At 43.4% G+C, this 24,201-nt stretch overlaps 1 protein-coding gene across 3 annotated transcripts in view; it reads left to right on the forward strand.

Annotated features, from left to right (window-relative positions):
• PDLIM4 (PDZ and LIM domain 4) overlaps positions 1-15,689 on the forward strand; it is an 87,842-nt gene extending 72,153 nt beyond the window's left edge. For all 3 annotated transcript variants that reach the window (XM_067567129.1, XM_067567128.1, XM_067567130.1), the window contains exons 5-7: positions 2,276-2,433; positions 9,448-9,568; positions 10,928-15,689. In XM_067567129.1, coding sequence (XP_067423230.1) covers positions 2,276-2,433; positions 9,448-9,568; positions 10,928-11,132 — 484 coding nt within the window. In that variant the 3' untranslated portion in view covers positions 11,133-15,689. The remainder of the gene's footprint in view (positions 1-2,275; positions 2,434-9,447; positions 9,569-10,927) is intronic.
• Positions 15,690-24,201: the final 8,512 nt, after the last annotated feature.

Below are 24,201 nucleotides of genomic sequence, written 5' to 3' on the forward strand. Positions count from 1 at the left end.
AAAACTTTCATTTGTGTTAAGCTGTTGGTAATTTATGTCACACATGATTTTTGAACTAGAAAAAAACGCCCATTTTAATTCCCAATGGTGAAGAAGTTTTTTCAGCTCATGAAGTAGTGTGTGTCCATACAAATTCTCACTTGGGGGACATGATGGGCCAAATTCTGCCCTGTTACACCTGCACAGCCTCATTGACATTAGTGATGCTGAAGTCACAGAAATCACTGAGAACAGAATGTGTTTTGTATATCTTGGTTAAAAACAGGGAGATTAGCTTTAATGATGAATGACTGCATGTTTGCCTGATTTTGAACACATTCATAGGTTCAAAATCGGGTCATGAACTCAGTCTTTTCCAAGGATGTGATCTGCCTGGTTTTGATAAAACACAAGTTTACTTCCTAGCTGAAAACACATGATTTGACAGATGACAATACTATAACAAGGTATTTAGGGAACTTCAGACATGCAGAAAGTTCACCAGAGCAACTGGCACAGAGTCAGATTAACGTGACCAGTGGGAGAAGCCTCAACAACTTGCAGTCCCATGTGCACTCACCAATTTTGATCAGCAACACCTCAGCTCTCTGACTTGAGATTTCATGGGTATCACAACCATCAGAGAATTGTGCATAGATTGCTTCATGGATTGCATAATTGTTTCCCTAGAACAGGCTTCCCTGTAGACAGCAAAATATGGGTGGGGTGGGGTCCGACATATGGATGAAAAGGTTTAATCAAATTCAGACTTGTCTGGTGAAACATGGAACACCTGGGGCAGCTTGCAAAACCTCAAATCCCATGGAGTACACGGTACACTCATCCCTACAGTTGCGGATCTTGTTCCTCTACTGTATGTAATGGCATCTACATCCTTGGTGACCAATCCAGTCCTGCAGTGGTGCACTGCTAACTTGAAGAAGAGATCACAAGCTGTCCACTAGAATGTTAGAAAATCAAGTCCTGCTTGTGTAATCTTGTTGGCTTAGCTTTGCGTTCCTCAGTTGCCCACCAACATGTGCACATTCCAAACAGAAGTTGGGCACAGCGGGAGCCTGAGATTCAGATTACTTCCAGATAATGCAGCCTTTTGCTTTGCTGAAAGTGAATTTTGTTCAATTTATGTACCAGCAGGAATGCAATGCTGGTGGAGACAGTGACTCGGATGATGAGTAAGATGTATTAGACTGTCTGACAGGGATTAAGAGCTCTCGCTACTTTTACTGTTTTTATAAAAACACTGAGGTGTCTGGCACTTTATAGACAAGTAAGACAAAGTCCCTGCTCCAAGGTGCTACATTATGCTATTAAAAGCATTTAAACACATGCATAAGACCTTCTCTGTTCAACAGTGTGCATAAGTATTTGCTGAAGTCTCTTTGAAGTCAATGGAACATAAGCTTGTCCTTTTGGAGCTTTGCTGTATTAGGATGGGTTGTTGAATCAGGGCTTTCATTACTATATATTGTTAGTTTCAGTTGCACCCAATACTGTGTTAGGTGCTTTGAACACAGACAATCCCCCGCTCCAAAGAACTTGTGATCTAAATAGACAACATGGGGTCAAAGAATAGGGGTAAAATAGGAAGTTTGGTGGGTGTTTTATCAATTTGTCTACTTGTCATTTTTTGTGGGTCTAGTATTTTTATTACTGTTTAACCCTTGGATTTTCTGGGACAAATACCACAGGCCTTTTAAATGCAGAATTATTCAGAAGGAAACTGGATTAGCTTGGAGAGATAATGTCATATCATTGGAGATCAGTGGAGATAACGTCATATCATTGGAGCTATAGTTGGCAACAACAAAAAAATACCCCAGATGTCAGGTCATTTAATAATGAATGGGTGACTTCCACAGTGCTGAGCCATTAATTTAATGAATTTTTTCATCACATCGCATGCTTGTTACAATGCCTGTTAGAAGCTGTCCTTTCTCTAAGGCTCTTGGTAACTGCTCAAGCCTTAGTTATGTTGCACAATACAAGAGCAAGCAATATACTAGTTTATCTTTCATGGTTTGCATACTTGTTTCCCTAGAGTAGGCTTCGCTGTAGGCAGAAAACATGGGACTGGGGGTGTTTAATTAAATCTCTGTGAAAATAAACATGGATATAATTTATGGCCAAAAGGGTTAAATCAAATGCAGACTTGTTTGGTGAAACACAGAACATTTGGGGCTGCTCCCAGAACTCCATCCCTAATTAGCTGGGGATCTTGTTCCTCTCCTGAATTAATCGGCTGCTTAACATTTGACATTGCTTTGTTTTTAAATAGTGCCGACCCTTTAAAATCTCTCCCGAGAAGCAGAAATGGAATTGACGTGGATTCAGATGTGTACAAGATGCTACAGGATTATGAGAAGCCAGCTTCAGAGCCTAAACAGTCTGGATCTTTCCGATATTTGCAGGGCATGTTAGCAGCTGGAGAGAATGGTAAGGAAGACAGCATCTCAGATTGTTTGTACATACACAGTTTTCCAAGGAGTCCCTCCAACCTCCTTATTTTTATGGTCCTCTGAGTTGGTTTATTACATATGAATATACTATGACCTACAAGGGCAAACCTACGTGTTTCAACACCTTCTCATTGTCTCATGATAGAGTCAATGGGCCAGATGCTCTTCACAGCAATGCTGGAGCAAGCCTATAGACTTCAGTGCGGTGCAACAGGGAGAATAATTTGTTTTTATGATCCAAAAATATATGTTAAAAGCCCTTCCAAGCTTGGTACATCAGTGCTTTGATACTAAGCTGACTGCTCCCTGGACAGTGAGCTGCATGGCGTCACTAATCAGAGCAGGCCAGATCCTGGCTTTCCAACCCTGACCAGGTCGTGGTACAGTGCAGCAGGAATCGCTGGGAGAATTTCTGCTGACTTTGCCAGAATTACACTGGAGCGCACACCGAAGGATCAGTGCCACCCTTTGAACCGCAGCAGAGTGTAATCACACATCCTCTGCAGCTGTACCCAGCTACTCTGAGTGGGAACAGGATGTGGGGCCAGGACTCTGCCACTCTCTGCCCATCTACCGCAAGAATTGGCACCACTGCTTGCTGCCCCTTACTGTAGTATCTGCACACCTCACAATCTTTGTGAATTTGTCCTCATAACGCCCCTGAGATGCAGGGAAATGCTGTCATTCCCATTTTACAGATGGGGAACTGAGGCACAGAGAGGCTAAGTGACTTGCCTTTGGTTACACAGGGATTTGAACCCAGTTCTCCCAAGTCATGGACTAATGCCTTAACCACTGGACCTCTCTTTCTTCACCCTTTCTAGCCATGTCAGTGGGCTAGCACCACCAGAGACCCCCTGCCCAAGCTGCGGCAGGGGCACAAGTGAGGAAGGCCTCTTTGCATCATCTCCTTTATGTTGCACACATGGGCTGGGACAGCTGAAATCTGCCCCTCAGTTGGTGTGACTTTTACGTAGATGTGCCGACACTGATTTTAAGTCTGTGGAGAGAAATGTATTGAACTTGAAAACAAAACCACAGCCTTGCTTTCATCCAGCCCAGTTTAGTGTGTCTGGACCACTTGAAAGAGATTAGAGCCGTTGGCTTCTGCGTAAAGCATGTGGTGTGTGACTGGGAGGAATGTCTTGGGTTCAGCACTGGGATACTTCAAAGGTTGGATTTTAACTCACCAACTTCCACAAGCTCTTAAACAAGATTAGCAAACTCCTCTGCACTTCCATTTCAGAGAGCTTGTTCACACATGCCCCTGGCACTCCGGTCCCACTGGCCACAACCGCCTTGACTACTAACCCAGCCAGCAACCTTCATCTTCTCTCACTGCTTATGTGGAGGCTGGGAAATGAAACTGACAGTGTGCAAAGGCATTACCTGGTCCCTGGCAAACCTCTGCTCGGATTCTCCCTGCCATTGCATAGTTATGCATAAATTGGCTGCTTGCCTTTGGAAGGGTTAGATTCCACACTCTGGGCTGAGCCCTTGCAAAAAAAAAATCTTGCTGTCTGCGTCTGTGTAATTCTCTACTAAATCATTCCACAAGTCTGGAAAGCCTTTGACAGGAAATTCAGAAACTGACTGTTCTGGTTCCTGTTGTTTTCAAGCTCACCTCCATTGTGCTGAGACTTGGAATGGCCGGACATACGAACACCTCTCCAGCAATAAATTCACCAATGGTGGTGAACTCCCAGAGGCCAGGTTTCGAACCTGGGTATCTGAACAGCCCAAATTAGCATCTGTGTGCTTTACTGCCACTTAGGGCTGATTCTAGCATTCACACTCAGGCTTTGGGCATCCTGTGGAAGGTGGCCAGGTTTGCAGATTGGATGCACGCTGCGGCTGTTAACCTAGAAGCATCCATACAAATGTAATATTTTAGAAATTATTGGGTGCATAATTAATAGAATATCAGATGCCTATTTAAATAAATATATGCAGTGGTGTTGTGGCCACGTTGGTTTGAGAAACAAGGTGGGTGAAGTAATATGTTTTATTGGAGCAGCTTCTGCTGGTGAGACAGATGGGCTTTCGAGCTTACGCAAAACTCTTCTTCCAGGGCTGGAGACGAGCTCTGTGTAAGCTTAAAAGATATTACCTCACCCACCTTTTCTATTTAAATAATGGCATTTACATGAACAAACAGGAATGGGAGTCAGAAGGTCTCAGTACTCACAGTTCTGCAACCAGCTTCCTATCGAATATAACAAAGCACATAATCTAGCTGAATGTTGTCAATTCCAACCACACAAAATCACAAGCCAGACTGCAAACATGATGAAATTGTCTTAAAAACCACAAGCTTTTAAACAATAAATGTTTTGCTCTCTTTTTGAGTTTTGGGCCTGTAGGGTTCAAATTTCCAAGCTTTTCTCTGCAAATGGGGGAGGGTGCCTAGAAACATACTTTAAAAAAAAAAAAAAAAAAAAAAAAAAGGATGAACTGAGAAGCTGGGACTTTAGGGAAAAACAACAATTGCAAGGCTTGTGATAAAATGTCCAGACTTGGTAACACTGCTTGTTGTGCCTCAGTTTCCCTATGTGTAAAATTACTGAGGATAATATTTTCCTACCACACCAGGCTACTGTGAGACTTAATTCATGACGAGCAATACCTTGTACTCACTGAAATCAGTGACACAACTTCCACTGGTATCTATGGGAGCAGGACTGGGCCCGAATGTTTGCAGAGCCCTTTGAGATCCTAAGAAAAGAGGTGCTACAGAGTGGCCCAATGTTATTTGGTGTTTGGGCTGGCAATCTCTCCGCCTGCCACATTGTGGCCATGGTTGGCTGGAATAGAACAATTTTGTACACCCTGCCATCCCAAAGCACTGCCCACTGTGTCCATAATGCTGAGCCTAGGTCTGGCCTCGGGCTACGATGGAGGGCGGGCAGACAGTTCTGGGTTCTGTAGAATATCACCGCCTTGCTTTATGATCATGGGTTACTGCCAGTCTCCTGCTGAAGGCAAGTGGCTGTGAGGGAGCTTGTGGAAGCCCTAAAACATCATCAACGCACTGTCAGTGACACTACTCCCCCACAATCACAGGGTGACCTGGGGTCCTCCAAGACATAAAGGAATGTGTGACCATGAGTTTTGTAGATCCCAAAGGCCAGGCCTGGGTGAGTGCGGGAGGCCTGAGAATAACCTATGATCTTTGGGAACATCGGCTTTCAACCCTAGCAGCCATTTACATTTTCTAGGCTATGTTGACAAGGAGAAGGGCCAATAAATTACTTCTGGAAAAAGCGTGAAATACGAGCTTAGCCATGGTGCTCCTAGGAGCAGAGGTTCTATTCCATTCTAGGCCGGTGGGAAAATGCATGAGTAGCTGGCAGTAACAGCAGCTGGATCTCATTGTGCCTTTGGCTCTTTTGACAATGCACAACTGTACATACCCAAGAACCCAAACTTCATTATTAGGAGGAAGTGAGTTGAAAATGATGGAATTGAAGCTTGTGAATGACTGTTGAAACTTCTCCTTCTTCCATTCTCTCATGATGGGAAGTAACTAGCATTGGGGAGCCTTGCTTTTACAAGGCTTTCATAGGGTATCTAAAAAGTTCAACAGAATTTAAAAAGACTTTTTTGAAGAACTGCCCCCGGGCCTCCCACCTGGAGTTTATTGCAATGCCAGCCTAGTGGTAACATGGCAGCACATGCTGAATCAGAGTCTGGAGTTACGAAGCTGATGACAGATACCAACCAAAAAGTCAACAAACTGGAGAATTCAGATCTTGATTCTAGGCTAACACCATCCTTTTTTCTCTCTCACTTTAGGCCTCTTTCTGTTCTTCTAGTGATTTTTACATAGTCTGGTGAACCTATGACCAATTTTGCAGCCACGGAATCAGGCCAGGAGCTTTGATTATTAAGTTACTGAAGTTCATTTTGTAAGGGATTGGAAATTAAATACTCTTCTGAAAAGACTGTCAGCATATAACACTCATAGATAATTAAACATTAAACATTTTTAAATCTGAATTTATTTTTCTTAATTTAAGCCTTTTTTGCATTTCACTCAGTTTGGATGATGGAAATAGATTAATCTCTTTCACTTTGGTATAAATTATTTCACTTCTGCGTTCTGGAGCACTAGGGAAATGTTATTGTTTTGGGGATTCTCAATATTAGAGATTCAATTTAAGAGATTTAGTTTCATTGATGTTTTTTAAATGAGTGCCAAGTTATTAAATTCATAGCGGGGTTCTTCAAATCTTCTTTTTTCCCCCTTAAGAAAATACAAAAAAAGCAGATATATACATTTTGGGTCCAAGACTAGTGTACAGTGTCCCTTTAAAAGCAGGATCTTCACAGTCTCGGTGAACTGGTATTTCACATGAAGGACTGGGACATATGAAAATTTTTCCTGCCAGAAGCAGTATTTTTTCTTTATGATGATCAGTCTCACACTGTGCCTCTAATAAGAAGTGTTTCCTGCTGGGAATCTGACAGGATTTGTAAAGAAACATAACAGTTACCTCAATGGGTGCCTCTCAACTATGAAAGATGAGCCCTCTAACCACAAAGCATGGACAAGAATGTTTAGTTAAAGTCAGTAGCTGCTTAGTGGAAGAACATAAATTACTGTGGGGCTCTGTATCTGCAGAAACAGAGGGAAAGGACCCAGCGTGCTGGTGAGAGTTCTGAGATCCTGCCTTGCTATAAAATCGCTCTCTCTCTAGCCCCACTTCTGTCAAAGTTCTCCAAGTTCCCTAGCTTAGCAACAAGAGCAGCTTCAGGCATAGGCTGATAGTTTAAAAGCTGCAAATGAATAGATGAATAGCCCTAATGCAGCGTATCTCAGTGCTGTGTGGGTCTTACCTCATGCATGATTGTGTCGGCTCAGGTTCAGCAAGTCAACACAAAATCTCAGCAAACGAGTTTTGCTTGAGTCCAGCTCCAGCCAAGCGCACTGGAGGCCTCTTGGGCTTAACAGTCTCCGTGGATTGCTTGGGCGGTCAGTCTCGCATGTAGCGAGGGGCTGGCTTATTCCAAGTCATCTGAAAACAGTAAGGTTGTGTTTTACTTGGGGGGGAGGGAGTTTTCATGATCTTAGTTGTTTGGTTGTAAAACCAGGAGCGCTATCATGTTTGGCTCAGTGTCATTGGCTAAGCTTCTGTCACTGTGCAAAGACAGAGAAACGATGAAAAGGCCCTCCCAAAAAAACCCTGACTTTGGGGGAGAGGCAGTTTTTTGGGCCGATTGCTCACCTCTTAAATCTATAATTGAATAGCCGCCTCTACATTAAAGGCAAACCGTTTCTTCAAGGATGGAAAGTACAATCAGGCTGGTAACTGTTGTAGGAGCTGGATTGGACTGATCCATCCTTCTGTATTGAAAGCAAAGTAAGTTATCCTACCTGTTACTTCCTTATCTAAAAGGGAGAGGTGGGTGCTTCTCCCATCCCCAAATCATTTGGGGGAAATTAATTCGAAACAAAAAGAAAGGAAAGCACCACTAAGTGATGCAAGTCAGAAATATATTGTTTAAATCTGTTTATAACAATAGGGACAAGTCCAGTAAACAGCCTGGAAGAACTATACCCTGGTTGATTAAAAATGCTAAGAATTAACTTTTCTATAAACAGAATTTTTTTTAAGCTGTAATAGGCACTTTAGGACAGAATCAAAGCTATTAAAGCTTCCAAAGTAGCTGTGTGGTGAGTACTTACTCCCGTACAGCACAGCACGTAAGCACATGCTAAAGTCCCATGGAGGTCGATGGAATTTCAGCATGTGCTTAAAATTAAGCATATGCTTAAAGTTCTTTGCTGAATAGGGGCTTGGATCAGCATATTCAAAATTGCAGCTGGGATCTGGTGGGCGACAGGGGACGCTGGAAAACCTCACAATTAGTCGTGTACGTCAGGTTTTACCGTTTTTGGCCATATGAGCCTGAGTGCGTGTGAGTGAGTGTATACATTCTATATAAACACTCACTATATGTATACACTCTCTCTATATATATGCACACTCATATGAAAGAGAGTGCTAGTTACTATGCATAAAACTTTCATTGCTTCCTTTTTCTTTGGCTGGTCTCCGATGTAAAACAAAACTTAATGCCAAGAAATGGCAAGCTTCTAACATGCTGTTTTACTTTTGTTTTAGGCTAACAAAAGTCTTCCTGACTCATGACAGATGTAATAAAACAAATAAATCTCCTCAGAAGAAAAATGCACTTAACTGTGTTATTGTTTGGTTTCTTTCTTTTTTTTTTTTTTTGGTTTGCCCTATACTCCAAAAGGTTTCAGTCTTTTTTCTCTTTGTCTGGTCGTAGATATATTTAAAAAATATATATCTAATCTTACTCAGATAGAACCGATTCCCTCTGTTCTGCCTTTCTATGATTTCATCAGTGTGCCTCTCTCTTTCCCCATCTCTGTCTCTTAGCTTCCAACAAAATCTCACAACCAAATTCAGCCCTGCTCTGTTTAGATCAATGGGGTTTTGCCCACTGATGATGTACATTTAGGTGGTTATGTGGTAATCAATGGTTATATTACAGCCATTTCATTGCTATCATTACTAGCCCGACAGGCGTCATTGTGATGTACAAAGGAGGGGTTCTCAAACTGGGGATTGTGACCCCTCAAGGTGTCGCGAGGTTATTATGGTGGAAGGGGGTCACGAGCTGTCAGCCCCCTTGTATGCCAATGAAGGTAGCATGACATGGGGGCGGGGAGGGGGAGTCATCACTTTTGGAGGGGATTATCACAGCCTGAAATATTTTCAAAACATAAAAAGTTTGAGAACCCCTGCAGGAGTTGTGTGAGACCTGTCAGTGTTCTTAAATGTTTAAGTTGCTAAAGTCTATTTGTCCTACCTTTTTCTTTGTTATGCTCTTACTAGCAAATCGCAAGAAGACAGTTCTGTTGTGATATATACATCATGTTTCTCAAGCAAAATCATCCCATCTCTCTCCTAAAACAGAGGTCAACTTTGAATCTCTGTCTTTTCAAAACTCTTCGCAGGTGAAAAACTCGACCGGCTGACTGGCCCAAGAAACATCAAATCTCCAGTATCAAAACTCGGTGGTGCCATGTCTGGATTGCAGATGCTTCCTGAGTGCACCAGATGTGGAAATGGGATCGTGTAAGTACAGTGATGTATCCATGGTTTCTAATAAAGCATATGATTTTACCATGCTTATTGTAATATACTGGCCTTATGCATGTGAATGGTCCCAGAAATTATTACAACCCTTTATTATCCTACAGCAAACGAAGTTCTCATTTGGCTCAAGTGGGAGAGGCCTGTGTTTTTCATGCTCAAGTTGCTGGGTTCAGTCCTGGGGGGTGACTACGGTGTCTGTGGGGCCTTGTCTACCTGACTAGCATTGTGGTGGGTGGGTGGGTTTGCTTGTTTGAAAGCTCGCAATGTTGTAGACAGAATACAGGCATTTTTACCAACACGTCATTTCGAGCTGGTCCACGCAGGGCTTACCATATGGTAAAAGTTCCTGTGCACTGTCTGTGTTCATGGTCCCATCATTGCTACCCCAGGTGGGAGCGCTCCCAAAAATGGCTGGTGTCAACAGAGCCTGTGTGTAGGCAGCCATTTTATTACATTAGCCTGGGAAAGAGTTAGCGCTTTAGAGTTTAGCCTGAGGGGATGGCTCCCTGCTCTCACAGACAGGTCTCTGCCATTATCCTGGCTGAATGTAGATACTCCAGACCCAGCTTCATCCCAAGGCATGGAGTGAGAAACTCAGGCTGTGACGCAGGCAACAATTCATAAGGGTAGGAAAGGATTGCCATGCACATCCTGTTCGAACGCCCAATCCTGGAAGGTGCCGAGTGTCTCCTGGGAGGTGCTGAGCACCGCTCCCCCTTACAATGCCATTGAAATCAACTGAATGCATGTTGATTAGCGTCTGTGCGCTCTGCACTGTACAGAATATGGAGGAGACACGATCCCTGCTGCGATGAGTTTACATCTAAACAGACAAACGTCAAAAAGGTGGGTGAGGTAATATCTTTATTACAGCAGTTTACTAACAGAAGCTGGTCCAGTAAAAGATATTACCTCACCCACCCTGGTCCTTGAGAGGGCCATGATGTAGAGGAGAGCTGTGCAGCACCTTGAAGCTGAGGAGAACTTGACGCAGAAGGCAGTAGGGAGCTGGTCCAGGGCATGATGCACTGAAGTTAACAGCGGTTTTGCTACTGACATCAGGGGGAGCAGGAGTGGGCCCTTGAAGGAGAGATGGACATGATCAGAGAGGGAAAGGATTTTCATTGTACGATTTTAGATGGCCAGCAGAGGGAGCAAGGTGGGTGTCAGAGACCAGGGTAAAAGATTGTAGGGGGTCAAGTGATATCTTCAAAATGCCATTTACTTTCATGTGTCTTTGCTATGCTGGGTAGTGGAACAAACTGCTCCAGAGTGCGCTCGCTGTTGCTTTTAACATCAGCTTGGTTTGTAATCTGTCTTCTGTTCTAAACTCGACAGAGGGACGATCGTCAAAGCTCGGGACAAGCTCTACCACCCAGAATGTTTCATGTGCAATGACTGTGGCTTAAACCTGAAGCAGAGGGGATATTTCTTCATTGAGGAGCAGCTGTACTGCGAAACACACGCCAAGGAAAGGGTTAAGCCCCCAGAAGGATATGATGTTGTAGCTGTTTATCCAAACGCTAAAGTTGAACTTGTCTAAATGCATACTCCATTCCTGGAGAGGTCAAAAGGCGACTCGCCCACCCACACGCACGCCGCTAGTTTTAAAATATGTCTGTAATCAACTCCGATTACTAGCATCTCAGTAAAATGCCTATTCATAGATAAAGCGGTTTACACTAGGGATCTCAAGGGGATGGTGTTGAAAGCATATGAACAGGTTTTTTCCTTCCTTTTGACACTCTGCTTTTGGGTTATTGTGCTGGGTTTTTAAATAATTTTTGCCATGGCCTTATCCAAGATCTGTGTAAATATTAATTTTCTACTATGTTTCATATAAAACCAGTATTCTTTTTTTTTTCTTCACTTTAAAATGTAAGGAAAACACTTTAAAAGCTCAAAGGAAATAAGGCACTTTAACAAAAGAAACTAACTTTTATTGTATCGCTTTAAATTCGTACCTTTCAGTAACACATTGCTCTGTGACTTTCAAAGTGCTAAAAGATTGAGACCATGTGGAAGCTAAGTTCCTGTAATGCAGCACTGATGGTGATGGTGACCTGGAGAGCGTTTCATACAAGATCTGATATTAAGCAGAGATGACTGTCCCTGGCAAAATGATCTTTTTAAAGAGTAGTCACAGTGAAATTCACTAGTTAGATGACATGGCATTGACCTGATCTGCAGACCTGATCCAGGTTTCAATAAAAAAAGAATTAACCTTCACACTGTGCACCTACATTCTGCTATAAGGTTTGCTTTTCCATTCCCTTATAATCCAGGTTCCTTGAATTCTGTGGTATCTAATGCATAGGACACTGCATCTAAGGAAACACCGAAATAGTACTGGAGCTGCCTACATGATTCCTCAACTCTTAAGTTTGACTGCCTTGTTCGCCCTCCAGCAAAAGGGTATCTTTGTTTTTGTTCATCATGGGCCTGATCCAACTTTTGCTATTTTCAGCGGCCCTAAAAATTGTACAGTACCTCTTAAAGCTTCCTGCCATTCTGGCTGTCTGTGATTTCACAGCTGTGGAACCAGTAGCAAAATCCATCAGGAACTTAGAAAGTAACGTTAGAACAGGTAAATGCAACTACTGAGTTCACTCTTCCTGCTCTAGAGTGAGTGGGAACAGATTCAAACCCTTGTTGCTCAGCCCAAAACTGAGCCATTAACGAGGTTTGGTTTCCCTTTTGTTTTGGGGGAAATGTTTGGTTTTGTTGGGGGAAATGTGGTTTTGTTCTGCTTTGGACAATTTTATTTTTCTTCGGCATCCTGCTGGACTGGCATCTGACATCCAGTACGGATTGAAGCTGGGCTGTTTTGTAAGATATTTTCAAAGCTGGCAGGATGAGATTTAGCTGCTTGATTGCCACTGATGCTAACGGAAGCCATGTGGCCAATTTCCCCCATGCACCGCTCTGGAAACCTTATCCTTACATTACCACACGTTAAAAATAAGAAGCCTGGAAACATTTTTTTTTTCTTTTAGAAAGGTCATGTCTACTGCTGCTGATCTCTCCCACTGGAAGAGGCAGTAGAATGCAGTCTCCACAATAACCACCACACACAAGGCAGCACATAAGACTAATCCACCCCGTGCACTTCAGACAGAGTAAGAGCACATTCCACTGAAAACTGGTAGACTGTAGCCCCCGCGCGCCCCCCCCCCCCCCCCCGACTCCCTTTGGGATCAGTAGGAGTTGGAGACAGCTTGCTGGAATATCTGACCTATGAACCATAGAAGTGGTTGAAAAACAGACCGGAAAACAATTCACCTTTTATTCTGTGTCAGAAAGCTGAAAGTTGAACTGCATGTTGCCAAGGTTATCGTTTCCTGGTTATAGTTCTGGTCTTTTCCTTAGCAGTTCAAGAGCATCAACAGTAACTTGGAGGAACACAGAACCTCACCTTCGGCATTCCAAGCAGCTCCTAGTAAAGCATTCAGTGCAGACTGATAGGATTGTTCCACTCAGGGCAGCTCATAGGCTTTGATCACCACCCAGGAGAGGATGTGTTGTGGTTTGAACTGGACAGTCCTGGTCAGCATTATTTATCAGTATCAGAAAGAAGTACTGTCTGATGAGGAGTGCTTTTCTGTCCAGGAGCAGCAACCTTGTTCCCTTACTCCACCCACCTTAGTGCAAAGAATTGTGAGGAAAGCAAAACGTGGCACACTGATACCCAGCTGGCTCTTCTGTGGAGGCACAAAACAGTATAGATGGGGCAACTGGCCTGCCACTCTTTCTCGTGTAGGTTTTCCCAAAATGGGGTCTCAGAAAAAGGTCAGAAAAAGATCTGTTGGCTAATGCTGGGCATAGAAATCACCCGGAGAAATCGTTCTTCCTATGGCTTCTACATCACATGGTAAAACAGTCTAATAGCACCGCTTAAAGCTTGACATTTTGGTAAATAAAGGTTGGTTGTGATTTCTTCACAGTTATGCATCTTAATCTTGACCAACAATGTATCTTCCATGCCAGTCATGAATCTCCCCTAGGCAAAAGCTATCCATCCTGCAGAATGGTGCAGTAGTTTTATAATGTGGTTTAGACAATAGCATATGATCAGCAAACTTGTTTTCACTTGTGATCTGCTCAGGATTTGAACCCAGTAATCATCCCAAGGGACAAAGGGCTATGGCCATGTGTTTTTCTTGGTAATGGAAAATACCTTTCCCCTTTTATATCCTGTGCTCAGGATATAAAACCTGCATCAGGTCTGTAAATTCATCCATATCCTGGCTTGTAACTCCCTTCAATGAGGAGGGAGTTTAATTATTAAAATACAGGGAAGATATAGGAGTTCTGTCACATAGTTGAGTCTAATTTTCCCCTTATATATGCTTAGCCTTTCTTAATTGATTGGACCATCTGAACATAAATATTTTGGACAACAGTAAATGATTACCTGTACTGCTAACTCCTAATCAAGCATAAAATATTATTGCACTGTGTTTGCCAGTCACTACTGGAAGCTTAGTACTTTGCAATTGTCATTCACATTCATTTTTACTTAGTTTATTAACCTCGTATGTTACTGGGCCCAGCTTAATTGATTATGATATGTTTTATGGAGTGGGCCCTTGCCTTCCTTGCCTGGTTTTAGAGTTGCATAGTAGCAGTTTGTTTGGCTATTGAGGTACCATCGCTAACAATTGGTCTCTTTCTCTATGAAAATTGCTTGTGGTTCATTTCCTCTAGCTTTATTGCTCCATTTAAAAGCTGATGTTCACTTTCTCATGTGCCCTTTAGCACTCACCCTTAGCTAATTGTCTGCTTAATGAGACGTCATGGTAGCCCAGGACTAGGAGTCAAGATATGGGATGTGTTGCCAATCATGACATACGCTTCCTATGGGACCTTGGAGAAGTCACTTAACCGCTTTCTGCCTCTATTTCCCCATCTGTAGGATGAGTGTAAGACTTCTTCATAGGCCTGTTGTGAAGCTGAGTTCATATTATGAAGCACCTTGACATACTCAAATGAAAAGTGGTAAAGAAGCATGAAGTATTTTTTAAATCAAACACCACGATTTAAGATTGAAAAGCCATTTCCCACATTGTAAATGCCCTCTCTCAGAAAGCTATGGTATGATATCAGATACTGGACACAAGCATGTATGCCCATTGGATTTGCTTGGCTCCAGACAGACACTGTACATCCTTCTGATTCCAACAAATAAATAGTCAAACATTCTGTTCAGGACCTTACCCATTTTCTCATTATTCAAATATTTGTGACAACACAGAATGATAGTTAATGCCTCATAGGCATGTGTAACAATAATCATTTGGTTACCTGGCAATAAGTTGGAAGCATAGTGACACAGAGCAGAACGTGGAGGTTTCTGAACAAACAGGATTGAGTGCGGACTTGACTGGGCAACGGGATGGGCACTACAAGACTGGCCTACCCAGCTTTTTCACATTTATTGTTGCAAGAACAACATATTTGTCAGGTTGAGCCGTATTTCGCTTTCCAGTACCTCTGTCTTCTGCTCAGCTTCATTTGGAAGACGGCTTTTCACACTGCAGGTGTCCAGCATGCTGGTCAGATGTGTGGTAACACTAACATAAAGCACACCTTAGAAATTCATCAGTTGCTTCATTACCCTTGTGTTTTGAACGTATAAATCAACACGTAAACCATTTACTTAGGCATCCTCAGTGGTCTAGTTTAGCTGTTATATAAATAACAATGCTGCAAGATCTGACCTGAGGGATTCAAATGTACCTCTCTTTTCATTTGAAAATAAGTTCCCACAAATCAAAATTTCCATACACTTGTCTCATGGCCACTCTTTCTTATGAGTAATCAACTCATTTGATCCCCCAGAGTGGCTTAAAATGGAGCCACCTCACACACTAATATCCTGTGGCAAATTACTTTCTGGACTTATTCCATTTCACTTACATTATTTGTCTTGTAGCAAATGACTAAAACCAGACTGCTGATCTACCTGCCTCGCCAGGCTAATGACAAGAATGAACCGTGTAAATATCATATGTGTCTGTTAACTCTATTATTTAACTCTGTAAAGTGTTTGGGGGGTCATGTTTGAATGGAATACAAAATAAAGTTGTGCTGTCAGTTTCGTGTCTCACATTAATTATAGTTGGGTCATTACTTTATCAGCAGCAAAGCTCCCAGTGGTCCCACTAGGGCAGGCATAACGTGTGCATAGTGTTCCCACAGTGTCCAAATGCAGCTGGGTACAGGATATACCATTATATAAACATCAGAAGGTACATGTTCTCAGCATAGATTTCCTCTGGGAAACAATGTTATTGATTTATTGTGCTTGCATGTTGCTGTGTTGGTCCCAGGATATGAGAGAGACAAGGTAGGAGAGAGGTAATATCTTTTACTGTACCTGGGGCCCAAGCATAATTTTTTCAGGCCCAGTATAAACTTGTAACACAGGCCCCCTCCCACACACATACCACGATCTTTCATCCCATACATACAATCTCATGAGCCATGAAAATTTTTTTCCTCATGGTAATGAGGGTTGCAGCCTGGCCAGGCCCCCCAGGACCTCTGGGCCTCATTAAAGTGTAACCTTTTTACCCCCCCATGTGGGGGCCCTGACTGGACCAACTTCTGTTGGTGGAAGGTTCAAGCTCTCAAAGCTACACGGAGCTCTTCTTTAGGTCTGGCCTGAGGAAGAACTCCGTGTATCTTGAAAGCTTGTTTCTTTCACCGACAAAAGCTGGTCCAATAAAAGGTAACCCACCTTGTCTCTGTTATTGATTTATGGCTGATTATTTCCTAAAGGGACAGTATTCTTGAGGTATGGGAGCAAAGAGCCTCACATACACAGTGAAATTAATTTTGTTTGAATTTGCATGCACATAGTTTTTATTCTTCATGCAGAAGAGCTATCATTGCTTTATGCCTCCCTTCCAAGCACGTACCCCTGTGATCTCTGCAAAAGGAATGGACAGTGTGTGGCTGGATTAAGACTGTTGATTGTGCCTATATTGCTGACTCGTCCTTGTCTTGAAGATGGCTATGGGCCTGCATCTGTATATAAACATCTAAGTAACTTTACTCACAGGAGCACTCTCATTGCATTTAACGGGATTAATTGCCAGAGTGAAATGACTCATAGAAGTGTAGGACCGGAAGGAACCTCAGTAGGTCTAGCTCAGTCTCCTGCACTCAGGGCAGGACTACATAGTAACGAGACCATGCCTGACAGGTGTTTGTTTAACCTGTTTTTAAAAACCTCCAGTGACTGAGATTCCACAACCTCCGGAGGCAATGTGTTCCATTGCTTAACTACCCTGACAGTTAGTTTTTTCCTAATGTCCAACCTAAACCTCACTTGCTGCAGTTTAAATCCATTGCTTCTTGTCCTATCCTGAGAGAACAACGAGAACAAGTTTTCATCCTCCTCATGTACCTTTTATGTACTCGAAAACTGTTATCATGTGCCCCCTCAGTCTTCTCTTTTCCAGACTAAACAAATCCAGTTTTTTCAATCTTTCCTCATAGGTCATGTTTTCCAGACCTTTAATTGTTTTTGTTGCTTTCCTCTGGACTTGCTTTAATTTTTCCACATCTTTCCTGAAAATGTGGTACCCAGAACTGGACTCATGTCATGTAGACATTGGCAGAATCCACCCCAAGAGAAGCATCCTGCAATGCCAAACAGAACAGATGAGAATTGCAATGGAGTTTCTCCTTAATTAACTGGTAACTGTGTGAGATCCCCTTCCCCTGTTCTAATGAATGTTGGCTGCCCACAGTCCAAAGTGGCTATTCTGGCTATCTGGGCATAGGGGCACCCCAGCCATTCCCCCTTTTTCCCCAAGAAGAATCATGCATCGAGGTCTCAGAGGGGAGTGCTGCAGGAGATATTCTACTGGTTCCTACATCACCCAAGGTTTTCCCTAGGTGGGGCCAGGAATCCTCAGAGTTTGCTGCCTAAAGAGCTGCTTTTTGCCACCAGAGCAACTAAGTGGTCGGAGTCGGGTCCAGGATTTGAGCCCTAGATTACTGCTGGCAGAGTGGTGCAGGAGCAGGTGTCACTAGTAGAGAATTTGGTCAGAGATCCTTTTCTTCAGGAGACTGTGGCTCTCCTATTCTACCATTTGAGTTTCTCATCTGTAAAAGCACCTTTGATGGGTATGGAGAGAGTCACCCACAATGAGGTGAAATGTGTACCATGTGTACAATGTGTACCATGCCAGAGCCCTTTCACTGAGGACAGCGCACGAATTCAGAAGGTTTTGTAAGGTCCTGCCTCATCTCTACGTGATTCAGACTGGCCGCCAAGACTCTGTATTTTGTTTACAACTGTAGATGTTTTAGGATGGAATACGGAAGGAGGCTTTTCTTTGTGAGGACACAATGTGAAGTAAGACGTGTGCAGACGCTGCCTGGGTTAGGGCTGATCGGCGCATTCTCACTCCGCTCCTTACTACTGGGCTTTGAAAAGGGCAAATCTGTTTAAATGAAAAGATAAATCAGTGAAAAGATTTTGTCCCTAATTCCAGATGCACTCAGAAGCGTGTTGGTATCAAGATTCACCTCCCCAGGCTCTAAGTGCAATAGATATAGACCTACAGTAGAGAACTAATGCAATGAGTATTTGATACTCCATTCTCAGAGCCTGGCTGGGGCCCATCACTGTAGTCAGCACTGGAATGGATACTGAGTCTTTCAGTAGCTCAGATCATCTAGAGATGGACACAGATGGAGCTGAGAACTACCGTCAGTCATTCAGGCCCTGGACCCATAATCCTTCTCAGAATTACCTGGCCACCCTGTTCTAACCTGCAAAATCATTACAGCTTGCATCTGAGCTGTGACTGCCTAAGACTGCCTTGTGCAGACACATGCTGGCTCAAACTATGTTGATTCTTTGCTTTCACCTCTTCTCCCGCCTCCATTAGAATTTTGATCCAATGCCCCTGGGCCTTTTGGTATGAAACTATAATTTTTTCCTTTTTTTCCAGAGCTCATCTCTTGCTTCTGCTCACATTAACTCCTACCAAAAGCAAAGGGAAGCAGGCAACTGCTGCCGCCAAGCAGAGGGACGGATGTGAACATGTTTCTGGTCCTGAAGGGCTGAGTACAGAGGACCACTTTGGCTGCCGCTATCCATGTGTTTTCTCTCTTTAATCTACAAGCTGGCCTGACGACCCAGCAGAGTGATCATCTGACAGCTGCTTGGAAGCCTGTGCAGAATGTGGTCGTGGTCTCAGCCTAGATCTTAATAGACAGGTGTCCACATCCCATAAAGCCGCTGCTAAAGTTGGCACCATGTTAGTCTTAGCAAGGGGGCCAAGAACTGAATGGGCATAAAGACCAAACTGTCCTCAGCGCTGCACATACTTGCTCCAGAACAGAGTTGAAGCACATGAGCGGGGCTGGGTGGGTGGCAGTATTCCATATATCTACCACATGAACAATCGGGACAAGTGAATCCTTTGTGTATGAAACAGAAAGCACTGGATCACACCTTATACTTTACTGTAAATTAGGATGACCAGAGAAAAGCATTAAGCAGAAATACAAGGACCTCCAGGCATTGGAGTACATTCAACCTGGGGTTCAAATCCCGTGGCAAGCAGGCTTAACTAACAGGCTCAAGTGATCCAGATGTTTTGTCACCTGTTTAAAACAGTGCAAATCACAGGATTAAGGCGGATTTGGCATGCTCAGTAGCTAACAGCAAAAGACATGGTCTGGGAAGAATTTCTGAATGTACATACAAGACAAAGGAGAAGAAACCCAAAACCTGAATCAATATAAAAGTGAAGCAATATTTTACAAATGTCCTTTTATTCTTCACCCCTAGTTCACCAGCTTCCATCCCGCCCAGAGTGTTAGTTGTGGAAAGTTGTTACCTGTTGCTGGCTCTTGGGTGGCCAGTGCGAAATGAATTTGGTCACAGTTCAGTTCCAGCTGGACAGATGTCTTCAGCACAAAAGCCACTACCACCAAGGGTATCTATCGCTTGTCATTGGTACCTGGCAGGCATCTGAGCAGCAGACACTAGGGACCAAATGGGCCAGAGGTTGAAATAACCTCTCACAGTTGGAAGTTATTCCATAGTAAGGTGCAGTGGCAGGGCAATGTGAGGGAGCCTGCAGCACTCCCCCTGTCCTATAGCTGGCCTGTGGATAGTGGGGTTTGGTCTTCATGGCTATCAAACTAACACCTTGCAGGAGTGAGTGTTAAACACATGGGAAACCCTATTTGTTTATAAAAAAAAAACTCTTCACAAGAAAAAAGCAGAGGCCATGAAACATCTGCCTCTGAATAATCACTGGGCACAAAATAAGAGCGGAGGGACTAGGAAGAAACCTCCAGACATGTAAAATGGTGACCTAAATGAAGATTGTAAACTGCTCCGAGCTTATAGGTTGCTTTTGTTCATCTTTGTGCTGTGACATGTCCTTGATTTATCAGCTGGTTTCAAAAGCTCAATGGACATTTTGAAAAAACACGTGCGTGCACGTACACTTGCTCTCTCAGAGCCTCGTAGCAAGAACTGCCTTTCTAAACACAGACCATTAAATGTTACTAAGCAGCCAGTGGCGAAATAGCAAAACATAGGTGGGGTGCCACAGTCCCTCCCCCCTAAATGAACAAAACGTGGGTGAGGAAACAGAGCGCTTTTCCTCATTCAATCCCTGATGGGAAATACAAAAAAAATGTTTACCTTTTAATGTTTTTAAACTTGTTTGAACCTAATGAGCTGCCTGAAGATAATGAGTCCACATCCCCGTCCCAGCTGGTAATTGTTCTCTGGACGTTATCATCTTCTTCCAATTAAAGTTGAGTCTGCATGATTGGCCTGTTGCCACTTTCCCCAATACCAAAATGTATTGCTTAGGCCTGCTACGAGCTGGAGATCTTAGGCCCAGAAGGATCCAGCTTGCCTTTTATTAGCACACTAGGAACTGACATGGTATTGTTTTGCTTTGTTTTGTTATGCTTCACAAGCAAAACCAAACCAAACCTGGTGCATCTAATGTGCTTTTAAAGGGGATCAGTTGCACTTTGCAAACCATTGCTACTGCTACAACTTGCACAGCAGTTGCTTTCCCAGCACAGTGAGACCCTTTTCAATCTTCCCAGAACTCCAAGGTAAGTTACATAATGCATGCTTTTCCTCCTCTTTTTTCCTACCCAGCTCCTAATACAATATTAAGTTATTGTAGCAACTGCTCCCTGATAGGAGGAACTTGTCATGAAAAAGGGACTGAATTTCTCAGAAGTCTCTTACTGTTTTGAGCTTGACCCTAGTGCCGTGTCAGATTCTCTCCCAGCCAAGTCCTGTTTGCTTATGTGATCGTTTCTGTCTGGGGGGAAATGGGCTGATTTCCTCAGCAGGACAGGACAAGGACACTGAAAGGAAACAACATGTTCAAGGCCAGGTTCTGTGCTGTGAGATGCCACAGAGAGCTCTCAGCCCAGGGAGATGGGAGACAAAGACAGCTTTATGCTACCCAGGTTCTGGGTGGCTTTGGGGCCAAAACACCCCTGCTCTCCAGTACAGCAGCTCCAGGGTCTGCCTTACAGACCCTTACATCGAAAGTCAAGAAAATGAAAAGCTAAGGAGTCTTGCATCGTTCCTCACCTTGCAGATGGGTGATACAGACCCACTACAGCCACAAATCCTGGGCACAAGGAAATGTTAGATCTGATTTTCAGAAGTGTTGAACACCCACTGTTTTAATCAGATTAAATAGGAGCTGTTGGTGCTCAGCACATCTGAAACACCAGGCCCTCAGTCTCCAGGGACTGAGTCTCCACTTTTGTGTAACTTCATTGGGCCAGATTCCAGCTCCTGCCATGGTTTCTCAATGCACCCCTACACCGTCGTTGGCATAAGGTAGGAGGGAGAGTGGTTGGAGCATTCTGTGCACTAGCCTTTCCAGGCAGCAGAGCAACCCCTGAGCTGCTCTAACTTACACTGAGGGTCATACTGGTCCCTGAAGCAGCCTAGATTCTCCAGATGCTTCCCTCCTAGTCTGGACTTCACTGTCTCGGCTGAGAGGTGCAGAACAGCGTCGGTCCCATCGACTTCCAGAGTGACAGCAGCATAAGAAAGAGAATCAAGCTCTGAGTGTTCGATTCCACTTCTAATTTCTGTGCTTCAGCCGAAGTAAAAACTGGGTACTGGTGCATGGCAGTAAGGATTTACTTTTCTTTTTCATTATGGTAAAGAGCGAACTGTGTCATTGAAAAGGCCAAGTGCTGTTTGTTTGGTCTCAATGTTCCTCATCCTCGAGCATGAGCAAAACAAGCACCTGCGCCTGCAAAAACAATCTGCACTGTTGATGCAGGGGAGCTATATGCAAGATGGGTGGCCTGCGAACTAAACTAGCATCCGTCGCTGCAAACAGAGGCATGTTTGCTCTCTGCTTCCTGTCTCCTTCTGGTTTTTTGTTTTTTTAAATATTTTTCAGAGGGCCCTTATTTATTAGGGCCTAATTCTGCAGACATGTGAACAACATTACAGATGTGAGTAGGGCTGTTGAGTGTGTGGGTTGGGGTTTGGTTTTGTTTTGTTTTTTTGCATCACTTTGCAATTCCACTGTTTCGTAGACTGGGTCTGCAAAGTGGGGGTGGTTCCACCTGGCTCCAAACCAAGTCCGCATGCATATTGTGTAAGGGCATACTCACTCCTTTCTGGGGGCCAGGATTTATTAATAAGGTAACTAGTAATAACCCTATGAATTCCAGGCTTGGCTGTTCCTAGGATTCCTCTTATGGGACCTCTCTGACCCAGACCTTTCTTCCCCCTGCCCGTCTCTCTATGTCCAAGAGCAACAAATGAGCTACACCTGCCACAGTGACACAGAAGGAATCACTCCACAGGGTTCTGATCCCTACTGACATGCCATATTGTTGGCCTCAGGCATTCACAAATCAGGAGTTAGGACCCAAAACCCATGAGATTGGCTTACAAATAAGAAGGATTTTTAAAAATCATTTGGGTTCATTTTCTTTTGCCTTCTGGCTTCTGAGCCTGCAGGATACACTCATGTTTGCAAATTTTTTGTTTTTTGTTTAATGTGATGCTGAAGGCTGGAAATTTTTTTTTTTTTTTTGGGAGGGGGGGGGGGTAGAAAAACTGAGATTCTCATGCAATCACAGGATTCCAGGAGGTGGAGCTTAAAGAAAAACACCAAATATTGTGAGATGTAATAAAATCACAAGAATTGGCACCAGTGTAACAGGGTGGGTCACTACAGCCCTGCCATCTTGTGCCAGGACCCAATCCTGCTCCCAACAAAGCTCATGTTAAAACTCCCATTGACTTCCTGTGATCTAGCCTAGATCCCTCTATTTGCATTCTGCTTCTTTGATGTATATTTAGGCTGAGATTTTTTTCAAAGCAGCCCAGAGGATTTACACTCACAACTGACAATTGCGCCACTAAATCAATTGGACAATGTTGAAAATCTCCGCCTCAACCACCTCTTTTTCTTTCTTGTTAGCCATTAATATTTTTGGGGTGTCCCAAGTCGACTCTATTTACTGCTGGCTGTTAAATTTCAACCACTCCGTTAGCGAAATCTCAAGGTTCCTGATCTATAGAGAATGCCAATAAACTTGGAGAATTGATTTTTCCAGTGAGCAGTTTTCACGTGTACCTGCTTTGCTGCATTGTCCAGAAAGAGGATGGCATGGTCCAGCTGAACTTGTTTGCTCTGTTGAATTACAGTACATAGATGCTATGCTAACAGTGACATGATCGACATACGAACTGCAGATGTTGCTGGTTTTCCTGGAGACTATTTTCCTTAAACCACATCTGTAAAAATGTTTCTCATAAAGCATGAAGTCACCCTTTTTTTCAGTCACTGGAGCACATCATATTTCCCAAACCAAACTGCTATGATAACATGTTCTAAATTTAAACCTGAAACGCCAGCGCTACGCGCTACACACTACACAAAGAGGATTTTATTACTCTGTCCAGTACTTCCCAATCTGCCAGTTTCCATTCTGGAAACAATAATAGAAATAGAAAAACACAGGGCTGAAAAAGGAACTGTAGGAAGTGGAGTATTTTTCAAATTAATATTTTTGAGTATTGGAGATTATGCTCTTTCCACTTGTTGCACAAAGGTTGGAAAAAGTCACTGTCCCCATTTCCTTTGTGTGTGTGTGCGGGGGGAGGGTTAAGACCAAAAGGGCTGATATGCCTGTCTGTAATGTGGGCCACAGGCTTTCAACCCTGACCAGGGAGTTTCAGAATTTTACAGATGGGGAAATTGAAGCACAGAGTAGTTAAGCAAAATTTCAAAAGTGCCTTAATTTTGAGGTGCCCTCTTTGAGACACCTGATTTCACAGATGTGCTTGGAAAATCGGGCCCTGGGTGTCTCAGGCTTGGCCCACCGAAACCGAGGCAGCTAAAATGTAGGGGTATTTGTGAAAATAGTGGTGTCAGTAACTTGCCCAAGATCACAGAGCAAGGCAGAGGCAGGAATAGAACCTGGTTCTTCTGACTGGAGTGTCCAACTCCCATCACTAGACCATGAAGCCTATGTAACTTACACACTCCCAGCCTTGGATGCTGTCAGAGAAATAACAGTACCTAGGCTATCTTTTGGTTTACTCATCACATTACCAT

Source organism: Emydura macquarii, unplaced genomic scaffold, assembly GCF_026122565.2.
Source record: "Emydura macquarii macquarii isolate MOO-44397 ecotype Brisbane River unplaced genomic scaffold, CSIRO-AGI_Emac_v2 contig_2768, whole genome shotgun sequence".
In the NCBI taxonomy this organism is placed as follows: domain Eukaryota; kingdom Metazoa; phylum Chordata; order Testudines; family Chelidae; genus Emydura; species Emydura macquarii.